The following is a 13,146-nucleotide window of genomic DNA, read 5'->3' on the forward strand; positions in this document are numbered from 1 at the left end:
TCTAGAGCAGTATGTGATATGCAATGTGATAGAAGAATGAAAGAAAAGGTGTAAAAGACAGTGATGAAACAAGCAGTGCTGTATGGTTTAGAAACAGTGAAATTGACAAAGACAGGAGGCAGAGCTGGAGATCGCAGAGATGAAGACGTTGAGGTTCTCTTTGGGAGTGACAAGGATGGATAGGATCAGGGATGAGTCCATCAGATGGACAGCACATGTTAGATTTTTTGGAGAAAAGGTCAGAGAAGCCAGACTGAGATGGTTCGATCATGTACAGAGGAGAGATAGTGAATTGGTGGCTGAATACTGGAATTGGAGCTGCCAGGTAGAAGGTCTAGAGCAGGGGTCGGCAACCCGTAACACCCAAAGAGCCATTTGGACACGGTTTCCTTGGAAAAGAAAACACTGGGAGCCGCAATTAATTTTTGACGCCTAAAATAAAGGTACCACTGTATATATTGCTTTTTATTACCTTTACACTTTGTATAAACAAGTGTGTAGTGTGTTGCTTCTGAAATTCACAAAGCATTACAGAGAAAATTAAATTATATTTATGTAATGAACTTATTTTGAGCTTTGGCCTTTCAGAGCTTTTAGCGGGGCCTTGACCTAAATTTTAGAAATAAAATCAGGAAAAAAATCACTGTCAGTAAACAATAAAAAATAAATATTTGCAAAATATATTCATAAATATTTATTTTACCTGGTTTATGGGACTTCTGCTCCTGAACTTCTGCGCACAGCATCGGGACTTTACCGGCTGGCGGGTCTACCGGCTTCCGTGAGTGTGACGTTATTTTGAGCGGCAAAAAATAATAAATATAATTTTAATTAATATTTCAAGATCACAATAATCTTCCAACTTAGAACTAAAAGATAAAAAAAGGAATTAACACAAATGAAATATACTTCAATTAAATATTAGAAATAATGATTTATTTTCCCAAGCCACTCGGAGCCGCAGTGTAAAGATGAAAGAGCATGCGGCTCCGGAGCCGCGGGTTGCCGACCCCTGGTCTAGAGGGAGATCAAAGAGAAGATTTCTGGATGTAGTGAGAGAGGATATAAAGTTAGTTGGCATGAGAGAGGATACAGAAAATAGGGTTAGATGAAGGCAGATGATGTGCTGTCGCAACCCCTGAAGGGATCAGCAGACACGTGAGGAAGATGGTCATTAACTATACATTAGTCAGACCACAATTTGATTGCCATTTGGAACCACGGGTCGGGTTTTTAAAAATTGAAGCAGAAAGGCAGTAGTTTTGTAGACATTCAATGATTAAGGGCAGCCTACCTGCTGTAAACGTTATCTTCGAATGTCTGAGAAACTTAAATGATGGATCATCTTGAAAGACCAACATTTAACCCAGGCACTGCTCTCTAATAAAAACGATATTTTGTCTGTAGAGTTGAACTTTGAGGGAAGAAAAAAAAAATAATTATTTGCTTAAAACTATTCCACAGACTATTATTCACACCATATCACTGCAATAGTTCTACTCAGCTTCGTGCTAGTACAGGTTCTTTAAGGCACATCTCAGTGCTCAGTTGTTTTACTAGTTAAACATTGTTCTAGTGTCCGGAATCAGCTTTACAGAGTCAATCCTTTGCTGCCTCGTGACATCACAACATTCTTTCCTGCATCACAGGCATTCCATCAAGGAGAGTGTGTGTGTGTGTGTGTGTGTGTGTGTGTGTGTGTGTGTGTGTGTGTGTGTGCGTGTGTGTGAGTGTGTCTATTTGAGTGAGAATAACATTTGGAATCAAGATGGAGGAGTCCTGTGTCTCTCGCACCTGTATTTTGGGGAAGACTTGTCTTACTGACAACATTCACTGCCATCCAAACAACGGTATAACAAACAACATATGATACACATTGAACCACAGCCCCCCAAAATAATGTGTTTAATACAAAGTGCTGATGAAGTCACTACTTTTCCACTCTTGATAAATTTTGGATTTGGGTTCTCCCTTATTACTCATTTGTAAGTAATGTTTGGCTGCTTTTTAAAAGTGAATAAATCCTAAATATTCGAGTGCAATCAAGTAAAAGTACCATAGGTATTTGATTTAGAAATTAGCTAAACAAACTGTACTTAATCAGCAAATGATCGAACTATCACTGACATACTGACAAGAGAGTGCTAATGGGTTTAATATTAGAAATCCAAACATCCTGTTGATTGGATATTATTATAAAAGAAGAGAGTATTGAGGCATTACGATGGTGGCAAGAATTAATGATTGGAGAAACCACGATATTTCAGATTTTGTGTCTACCAAGTTGCCACTGTATCGATTGGATTCTTCTAAACCTCAGACATTTTAAATGAATCTGGTAAGTTAAAGACTATCTGAAGGAAAGCAGAAACTACATGAATGTTTTGGCATAGTCAGGAAGACTGATTTGTACAAATAAGAGGAATTATCTTAGTAATGTGCAAAACATTTCCTGCAAAAAATTTGCTAAAACAGCAATTAAAGAAAAGCAACGGCAGGAAATCAACCATCAACTAATATTTCAGAAAGCTAGATCAGCATTTCTGTCAACTTTGATTAATTTAAATATGCGTTGTGTGTTCAGGTATTTTCGTCACACCCCCATTTACGTAGTTACCCATTAACATTTACGTGATACTCGCATCTAAACCCGCAGCAGCTCGGCGAGGAGGCCTTACCCAGATATTTGATGATGAATCCCCGCGGCGGATTGAGGGACCTCCGCATCCATCCTTCCCTAAGCACTTCCAGGTGGTCCTCCTTCCCCTGGATCAGCAGCACATGCTCGTCTATCCATCCCAGAAAGAACGTCTCGGACACAGCCTCGGTAATCCGCTGGTTCCAGACGTGCTGCTGAGTATTTTCCGCTTTAAAATCGGCAAAAATCTCGTAGCCGGTGTGGTGCCTCGGTAGCTCGTCGCTCTCTGACACCCCAGCAGCCCCCACCGCCTCCCCAGCCCCGACCCTGGACAGCACTATGGCCAGGGAGTGGGGCGCTATCTGCAGGAAAGACTCCATTATCGCGTCGGCCTTCTAGCTGGCTGCTGAGAGCAAGGTTATCACGCACCTCCGGCACTCGAACGACAGGTCCATGTCGGCTAGCAGGGTGTGTAGCTGCGAGCTAGGCGAAGTTTGCCCGCTAGCTCCCGTCGCCCCCAACACCGCGCCTCACTGGAAACCCATTCCTTCGCCGTCGTCTTGTCCTGGCGGAATGAAACGCCCCTTCAGCGGGCCTGGTGCCTATTCTGGAGTCATATCGACCGCCGTTTACAACAATTGTGAGATGACATTCGCTATTTACGGTGCAAACCCCGGTGGTTAAACGAGACTAGTCGGATGCTAACGCGTTAATAAATTCACCCAGGCAACAGATGCAGCGAGACCCCCGTTTCTGCCGTCACCAGCCGGCATCAAGTCCATTGGGACTTCGGCTTCCTTTTTATTATATCCATCTGTTTCATGAAACGCCGGGTACTCCCCCGCCGCAGGTGGACGCCGCATCGGCCCCAGTTTACGCTCCGCTGAGGTGCGGGTCCGCCGCGTACAGGTATGACGGAGGTCGCCAGGCATCGATGCGAGGCTACGTCAAGAGCACGCGGGCGACTCTCCGTCGGACTTTTCCGGTCGAAATTTCAAAATAAGACGCGAACTGACAACAAAAACATCTGGTGGCTCCTTGACCAGGATGGGGAATTTTTTTGGAGAAATTAAAAAAAAAAATCTGCACTACCACGCTGTTATTTTTGGAATTAATTCCTTAAAAAATTAGATTCTTGACCATTATGCAGCATGTTTAATTAAAAAGATTTCTTCAAGTAACTTGAAATATGAAGCAACGCTTTAGACAGAATGCTGGGCTAACTGGTGCAATATTGTAATTTCATGTGTATGTTTTTAGCAACTTGTTTGACTTCTTTGACCCCCCACCCCACCCCCACTCCACAACCTATCACGGGAAACTTGAAAGCGACGAGTCATTTGAAAATCAGACACGTATATGTAAAATTTAGAAATATAAACTTTGGAAAACTAAAGAATTTTACTCTGTAAATTTGTTGTAACACAAATATGAGCAAACACCAGCAAGGACCGAGCCACAATGTGTATTAGTTTCAAATTATCACAAATGAAAGACGTTTTAACATCTTGGAAATCAGACACAAATATTTTAAGTGGAGTCATGGTTTTTGAAAGGCATATTCAAATGGAAAAAAAGACATCTGTTTCCTGAATTCAAGGACATGTGGTTTTAGGAAAACCTCAACAGAAAAAAAGGACTTTTTCCAAGTAGAATGCCTTGAATCAACCAGAAAAGTGAAATATGCAATCAATTAATAAGTATTTAGTGTTAAACATACACACACACAGAAACTTCAAAATATTTGAAGATCATGTTGAAATAAACACACGTTAAAATGACACCAGACACTCGCAGCCTGATAACCAGTGTTTTTTCATTCAGCATCATATTTTTGTTCTGAATCCAAAATTCACATACACCCAAGCAGCTCATGCCAGTATGTATGGATCATCTTGAATAATAATATTTGATGGTGGCAGTGGGGGGGTTCCCCTATTATTTTATTTACTGACCTTTTGAACATTGAGGTGCAAATGACTCCCAGACCCTTTTTTTTTAATTAAATATTACTCTGTTGATTAGGAACAGTATGGTTGATTATTTACCCAAATGATGTTGTCTCGATTATCAAAAAAAAAAAATTAAACTCTGGCTACATAATTGAATTATAAGCATTGCTCAGATTGCAATGTCATTTGACATTTCTCTTTGCGCTGCTTTCAATGAAACTTTTTATTTCTATTTAAATAAATGGAAAAAAAAATCTGGATGGTTGTTTTAGTAAAACAAGAACAGAGAAATTGTTTCACCTATATATCATGTCCATTTCATATTGTATTTCTGTGTCTTTGCTGTGTGCCTGTCCATGTTCAATCTTAGGATTATTTTTTCTTCATACGATCGCAAGGTCAATACCTGATGATTAGTGATGGGTAAGGCACGAAGCTTTTAACTCACAAGTTTCGTTAATGATCTATTATATCAATAACATTGATGGACAGTATTTGCATGATGATCTTCGGGTAATGTAGAGATAAAGACCACCCTTTACATAGCTTAAAAACACTAAACTTAATATGAAGCACAAGGCATGAAAGAATTTCCCCTGTGGCATGAAAGAATTTCACCTGTGGGGGTTTCTTAAAGTTTCTTATCTTAAACCTTAACTTTACTGATCTACTGCTGTTTCAAAAGCCTTCTGTATGTTTTTTGATGGCTCAAGTTTGCAGATCAGAGAGACAAGCTCATGCCATACTTAATACAACTAGACTGGTATCATTTTGAGATGTGGTTTTATTAATAATGCACATTAAATGCAATGGATTCAGCCAGTCTCCAAAACATCAAGCAATTAACACTCCCCTTTCTTAGCCACTTTCACATTCTTCCGCTGCTTTCTGTTGATAGAAAAAAAGGGTTGTTTATTGTGCATGTGCACACGTGTGTGTGAGACACACATGTGGCATACCTGTTTTCCTGACAAAGAACACACTCCGTGGGGTAGGTGTGTCCGTCAGTACCGCAGACTGGATCCAGCTCCTTGGAACAGACCAGTCCGTACTTCTCACATGCCGGCTGGACACAGAGCATTCTGAATGAGTGTCAGGGGCTGAAGTGCTGGATTGATGTACTATAAAAAACACCTGAGTAGTGCCTTTAGTTTTTACATATTAAAAGTCATTCATTTTTATAAAAACTCAGGACAACATTTCATTATGAAAACACTTGTTGCCAGTCATTGTGCTCTGTGAGACATCTAGAGGGTCCCTATGTTACTTCACAAAATTTTTGGGTGCAGTGGTTAGCCCTTCTCCCTCACAGCAAGAAGGTCCCTGGTTCAGTTACAACAGGAAGCCTCTGTATGATCTCCCCATGTTTATTTAGGTTTCTTCCATCGGCTCAAAAACATGCAGTAGGTTGATTGATAACCCTAAATTGCACTGTGTGAATGAGGGAGTGACTGGTTGTATGCCCAGATGAGGCACTGCGATCAGTCCAGGGTGAACCCCGCCTCTTGTCCAATATTTGGGATGGGCTCCAGCAACCTCATGGCGAAATGAAGTATTTTGGATGTAGGTCTCTGGTTGGATCATAGCCCAGGTGGGAGCACTTAAGAGGAATGCAGGGATGTCACACAGGGCAAGTACCTTGCCTAGGAGGTCGGTGAGAATTGAGTTTAAAAAGACATCACACCATGCAGCACAGACGTTGTGAGATAAAATGGGTTCGCACACAGTAAAACTAGAAGGTCACCAGGAAGTTCATTATCTAGGATATTTCTGTAAAGCAGATGTCAAGGTTGAAGCCTCTCCTATTTGAAGTAATTTAAAAACAATGTCATCCAATATAAAGTCAAGATTCATACTATTGTAACAGGTCAATTTGTGAGCGGGACATCCGGTGATGCATTAAAGCCATTTTAATTTTGGGGGAAAAAAAAAAGTTGTCACCACCACTGTAGACTGTGCTCATGATCATAGCATCCCCTCCTTTGTCCAAGACTTTCTGGATTTGTATTTAAACCAACCACCGAAGCCGCATGGCCTTCCAGGTGCCTCCGGAGCCCCTATATAGGAGGCCCAATAAGAGTCCTTTTTCAGTTTGACGGCATCGCTCACCACTGGGATCCACCAGCAGGTTCGAATGTTGCTGCCCCGACAGGCGCCGACTGCAGCTCCAGTGTGCCACCTCAACAATGGAAGCACGGAACATGGCCCATTTGGACTCAATGTCCCCTGCCTGCCTCAGGATGTGGTTGTAGCTCTGCCGAAGGAGGGAGTTAAATTCCATCTGACAGGGGACTCTGCCAGTAGTTCCCAACAGATCCTCATGTTACATTTGGGTCTAACAGGTCTGACCGGCATCCTCCAACTATCGGCGCTAGCTCAACACCAGGTGGCGATCAGGTGATGGCTCCGCCCCTCTCTTCACCCAAGTGTCCAGGACATGTGGTTGAAGTCTGACAACATGACCACAAGGTCGATCAAAGATCTGTTGGTGCCAGGTGCACATGAGGATACCTTTATGCCTGAACATGGTGTTTGTTATGGACAGTCCAGGATGAGCACAGAAATACAACAAGACATCACTCAGGTTCAGAACAGGGGGGCGGGGAAGGGTTCCTCCCAATCACACTCTCCCAAGTCACAATTTTATGCCTATGTGACCATTGGAGTCTCCTGGTAGGACAAGGGAGTCCCAGGTGGGAGCGCTCCAGAGACCCCAAAAAGGGGGGGTAAACTGAACTATTGTTGGTTGCATAGCCACAACCCCCACCCCCATCCCACCTGAAGGCAAATAGACACTACCCTCTCGTCCATCGGGTTGAACCCCAACGTACAGGTGCTGAGCTTAGGGGAAATCAATATCCCCACACCTGCCCGGCGCCTCTCACCAGGGGCAACTCCAGAATAAAATAAATAAAGAGTCCAGCCCTCTCGAGAGGCCTGGTTCCAGACCCCACGCTGTGCGTTGAGCTGAATCCGACTATCTAATCAGAATCTCTCAGCCACGCACACCAGCTCAGGCCTCCTCCCTGCCAGAGACGTGACATTCCATGCCCCAAGAGACAGATTCTGCAACCAAGGATTGGACCGCCAAGGTTCCCCACTCCGGCCATGCCCGGCTCACGCTGCACCTGACCCCTTGGACCTTCCTGTGGGTGGTGAGCCCAGGGAAGAGAAACGCCCTACTCATGTTATTTATTCACCATATTTTTCAATTTTGTGGCAAGGGCATCAATCTTGGATTTCTGACTTATTTTGATAAGTCTATAAATTTGGTGACAAGTTATTAAAAATTAAAGCCAATGGAGTCAATGCCATTTAATTCCTTTTGTAAATTGCCAATGCAGGAAGCCTCAAAAAAAAAAAACGCTGGGACAACACGTTAATCACTGTTTTGCCTGTGAGTGTTGTGACATTATCACTGAGCAAAGTTAAACATCCCGCAGAAGGTAATTTACACATGATAACAAAACTCTCAGTGGAGATCTAGTGAATTGCCAGAGAGTTTTGGTCACTTGTTGCTTTGTAGTCTCACCTCTACGGGCTCGTGTGTCTCTCCATGCCCCTCAGAGGAGGCCGGGCCGTGATCCTGCTGAGACAGGGCTACAAACACAAAAGTTCATTAATAGAAATGTACATACTGTGTCAGCCACCACCCTAACCATGTGTAAACTATACTGAAAAACATACCTAACCTCACCACAGACCTCCAAAGACCTTTAAACAACCCTGAATGGTTGGCGAAGTGAGGCTGTGACTTAAGTGTCATACAGCCAGATATGAATCAACCTCTCCTTGTCATGAAAAACAAGGTACACAATACAAAACAGTTTGTCTGAAATGAAATGCAGCCAGGGCCCGTCTGACCGGTCTGGCTGAGATCCTCCTGTCATATACAATATGCTTTGTTTAAGGAAACAGTGACACTGTATTTAAAGATAAACCCACTCTGTTCAGGGACACAAACAAACATAAGGACTAGAATCAAAAGAGGAAAAAGCCAGGGTCCAGTCTGGATTGTCTCTGGAGAATTAAGAGTGAAAAAAAAAAAAATCCACCACAATTACATCACTCTTTTTTTTCTGACAGCTCAAGTCCTAAAAGTTCCTTTCAACTTTAACTTCAGCCCTCATTAATTGAATTCAGTTTTCAAAATTCACAAAATATAATTCACTTGCTTGACACCGTGACCTCTCTGTTTATTGTAAACAAGGAAAGCATGTACATTGGGCAAACGGCTGTGTGTGTTCTTTGTAATAGTACAAAGTACCTTTTACAAGAGAACTATTCAATTTTTTTTTTTAAAAGACAAATTTCTTATGAGCTCAATAGTTTTGAAAGAAGCTCACCAAGGAGGGAGAGCAGCAGGATGGATCCAAGCAGGACAGTCAGCTTCATGGCTCCCAGATGGTGTGTGTCTGTGTGTGTGTGCAGCTGTTGCTTATACCTACCTCTCCCTGCGAGAATGAAAACAGGTGTGTATGTCACACAAGATGTTCTGTGCTAATAAGAAGCTGGAACCAGCGTCTGATTGGCTATGGGGATGTTCAGCAACGCCCAGGACAGATTTTTCTTTCTGTATTTCATGAAATACACATCTCCCCTGAAACTAAATGGTTACTTCCTTGTCACGTGCTCTGCCCATAAACAGGTTGAACACCTGTTGCAAGTCAGACAGACTGGACTAGTTCCCAAAGTTTTGGCCCCTGACCCCGAAACTGAGGCGCTTGTGAATCAGCTGCTGGTAATATAACTGCAAACAAATACCAAAAATAAATCATTGCCTTCCTAGTGAGACTCAGCTGCCTAAATAACACAAATAAACTCAATTTCAAGACATGATTTTTTTTTAACTTACCAGGAGAGTGACTTACAAAACACCACTGCTTCCAGTCAAACAACACATTAGTGATGACTACAACACAATGAATGATTCTCTGTGTTAAATCACCAATGTCTTAGTAGGATACTTTGTTTGTTTGATTTTTTTCTGATTTCCACCCCATCATTCTAGTTACCAGGAGCTACAACCAATAAATGCCTGAAAAAATTGGGATGAAAATTCACTTACAATGGTTACAATGGAACAGATTTGAGATTTGACCTAAAATTGCCTCCCAGACATCGTTCTCTCAGTTAGTTATTGGTCACAAATCAAACAACTAGAATGATTATAGATGCTATGAAGAAACAAATTAGATTATTTTAACACCAATGCGTTTTCTGAAGAAATTCAGTCCCCTTTGCAAACTGAAAATAAGTTCAAACACATGCCATCCACAAACATTTAAAACGAATGGTGCTATTTACACACAATATGGCGGTGTGCTGTCGGGATAACAGACAAGTTCAAGGTGGAGGTGGGACTCCATCAGGGATCAGCTCTGAGCCCCTTCTTGTTTGCAGTGGTGATGGACAGGCTGACAGATGAGGTTAGACAGGAATCTCCATGGACCATGATATTTGCAGATGACATTGTGATCTGTAGTAAGAGCAGGGAACGGGTTGAGGAAAATCTAGAGGTGGAGGTATGCACTGGAAAAGAGAGGAATGAAGGTTAGTCGCAGCAAGACAGAGTATATGTGTGTGAATGAGAGGAACCCAGGTGGAACGGTTAGGCCACAGGGAGTGGAGAACAAGAAGTTGGAGGATTTCAGGCACATGAGGTCAACAGTCCAGAGCAATGGATGGGGAGTGTGGAAAAGAGGTGAAGAGACGGGTTCAAGCAGGTTGGAATGGGTGGAGAAAAGTGTCAGGGCTACTATGCAATCGAAAACTATCAGCCTGAATGAAAGGAAAGATGTGCAAGACAGTGGTGAGACCAGCGATGATGTATGGACTAGAAACAGTTCCAATGACAAAAAGACAGGAGGCAGAGCTGGAGGTCTCCGAGATGAAGAATTTGAGGTTCTCTATGAGAGTTACCAGGATGGATAGGATCAGGAATGAGTCTATGAGAGTAACCGCACGTTAGATGTTTTGGAAGAAGGGGAGGCAGACTGAGATGGTTCGGTCACGCACAGAGGAGGTATAGTGAATGTATAGGCAGACAGATGGTTGAATTGGAGCTCAGGAAGACCAAAGAGAAGATTTATGCACCTAGTGAGAGAGTATATGAAGGTAGTTGGTGTGAGAGAGGAGGATACAGAGAATAGGGTTAGATGGAGAGGGTTGATTCGTTGTGGCGACCCCTGAAGGGAAAAGCAGAAGGAAGAAGAATGAGAAGACACACAAACAAGAAGTCCCAGATTTTGAGTTTTACAGCCCACAAAATATTTCATTGGAATCTTATTCTTCTGGAAATGTTACCCTGAGAATCTGGTTTGGCTACATTTCGCCTCTTCTTTTGAGGGGTTTCTCCCCAACTTGTGTGTCTTTCTTACTTTGTGTTTTTTTCTGTTTTATATTGTAGCCTTAGTCCTCATTCGTTCCTGCTTGCTGGTTGTGCCTGCTTATGGGTTGGTCATACATGTCCTTTTTGTGCCCCTCCAGTTGTCCTTCATGATGTGTCCTCATGCCTTATGTTGATAGTTGTTTGGTTTTATCTGATATTTCTTGTGTATCATTGTCAATTGTTTTGCTTGGCTGTCATTTATCTCCTCATGTCTTTTGTTTACCATCCAGTTGCACTTATATTTTTTATTGTGCGTTACTGTTAGTGCCACTTTGCCTGTTTTTGTGTGTGATAAATACTAGCATCTGCACAGGAGTTTTTTTTTTAATTAATCCTGCCTTCAGTTTTGATCTCCAGGGGTGCAGTATATTCCCTTTTCATCAATGAGATCTTGTTGCTCCTGAATTGCTATTTTCATATTCATTTTCAGTTTTAGGACCTTTCGTGTCCATGGTTTGCTTTGTTGTAATTCTTCATCTCAGGACAATTTAAATGCTGCTTGTTAGCTTGTTTCTTGTCATTCTCTGGATGATTTCATACTGAAAGATAAATATTGTCTCAGAGCTCTAGCTGAATTGTTGCTACATTTTTTTCAGAAACTTTAATTTCTGCAAAGTTTCTGAAGAAATTTCTCCTTTGTCTTAAGGTGTGCCTGGGTGTAATATTGTACCGTGTGTTCAGGTGTGATTTTCACCCATGTTGTTTCTGCAAAGAGATTAGAAATGTGAATCAACTCCAAGCTATCATGTGGTACTAAGAGCAAAAAAATGTGACACAAAATATTACTTCTTATTCTTCCTTTCCTTTCAGCTTTCCCCTTCAGGGGTCGCCACAGTGAATCAACCTTCTCCTTCTAACCCTATTCTTCGTATCCTCCTCTCTCACACCAGCTACCTTCATATCCTCTCTCACAATGTCCATAAATCTTCTCTTTGGTTCTCCTGCCTAGCGACTCCAATTCCAGCATCCGTCTACCAATACATTCAGTATTCCTCCTTTTTACATGATCGAACTATCTCAGTCTGCCTTCTCTGACCTTCCCTCCAAAACATCTAACAGGTGCTGTTCCTCTGATAGACTCATTCCTGATTCTATCCATCCTGGTCACTCCCAAAGAGAACCTCAACATCTTCATCTCTGCGACCTCCAGCTCTGCCTCCTGTCTTTTTGTCAGTGTCATTGTTTCTAAACCGTACAGTATCGTGTGTGTCACTCGTGTGTGTCTTGTACACCTCTTCTTTCAATCAGGCTGATAGTCTTCTATCACATAGTAACCCTGACACTTTTCTCCACCCATTCCAACCTGCTTGAAACTGTTTCTTTACCTCTTTTTGACACTCTTCATCCAATGCTCTGGACTGTTGACCCTAAGTACTTGAAATCCTCCAACTTCTTGTTCTCCACTCCCTGTGGCCTAACCGTTCCACCCGGGTTCCTCTCATTCACACACATATACTCTGTCTTGCTGCGACTAACCTTCATTCCTCTCTTTTCCAGTGCATACCTCCACCTCTCTGGATTTTCCTCAACCCGTTCCCTACTCTTACTTCAGATCACAATGTCATCTGCAAATATCATGGTTCATGGAGATTCTTATCTAACCTCATCTGTCAGCGGGTCCATCACCACTGCAAACAAGAAGGGGCTCAGAGCTGATCCCCGATGTAGTCCCAACTCCACCCTGAACTTCTCTGTTACCCCTACAGCACACCTCACCACTGGGAGACACTGGCCCGTGCCGCCCTGAGGCTGCATTTGACGGAAAATACTAAATACTTAATGATTCCGTTTTTCCATCTCATTAGATACTCAATACCTTTACCAAACAACAGGCTATACAGTAATAAGTTCTCTTAATTTATATTTGTATTTCATATTATGGTAATACATATTTTTTCTTGTAATTGTATTTTTACTTTACAATGACGAGATATTTCTTTTTCTATTTCTATTTTTTTCTATGTTTGTTTCTGTTTCTATTTCTATTTACGGTCCTCATTGTATTTTGTCTTGTGATGTATTGTTGAGAGCAACCAGAAGAGGTCACAAGTGGACTTCTTTTACCCTCTTGCTAACTCACTTAATGAAAGGGAGCGAGTTGCGCGCAGCAGCTGTGAATGACGTCAACAGAAATTCAGCCAATCGGTGGCGACAGACTATACACA

General features: G+C 42.2%; 2 protein-coding genes across 4 annotated transcripts in view; both read right to left on the reverse strand.

Moving 5' to 3' along the window:
* The window catches only part of LOC147215565 (storkhead-box protein 2-like), a 94,187-nt gene extending 90,300 nt beyond the window's left edge, over positions 1–3,887 (reverse strand). For all 3 annotated transcript variants that reach the window (XM_086178925.1, XM_086178924.1, XM_086178923.1), the window contains exon 1: positions 2,679–3,887. In XM_086178925.1, coding sequence (XP_086035051.1) covers positions 2,679–3,018 — 340 coding nt within the window. In that variant the 5' untranslated portion in view covers positions 3,019–3,887. The remainder of the gene's footprint in view (positions 1–2,678) is intronic.
* A 1,469-nt stretch (positions 3,888–5,356) lies between these two features.
* Positions 5,357–9,092, reverse strand: LOC147215567 (trypsin inhibitor ClTI-1-like). Its single transcript, XM_086178928.1, has 4 exons — positions 8,937–9,092; positions 8,123–8,190; positions 5,550–5,656; positions 5,357–5,478 (listed from the first exon to the last, which is right to left on the reverse strand). Exons 1-4 carry the CDS (start codon positions 8,983–8,985, stop codon positions 5,433–5,435), a joined length of 270 nt encoding a protein of 89 aa, XP_086035054.1. The 5' UTR covers positions 8,986–9,092; the 3' UTR covers positions 5,357–5,432.
* Positions 9,093–13,146: the final 4,054 nt, after the last annotated feature.

Source organism: Fistularia commersonii, chromosome 31 (assembly GCF_037954325.1).
Source record: "Fistularia commersonii isolate RoL2024-O1a breed Wild chromosome 31, RoL_Fcom_v1.0, whole genome shotgun sequence".
Lineage (NCBI taxonomy): Eukaryota > Metazoa > Chordata > Actinopteri > Syngnathiformes > Fistulariidae > Fistularia > Fistularia commersonii.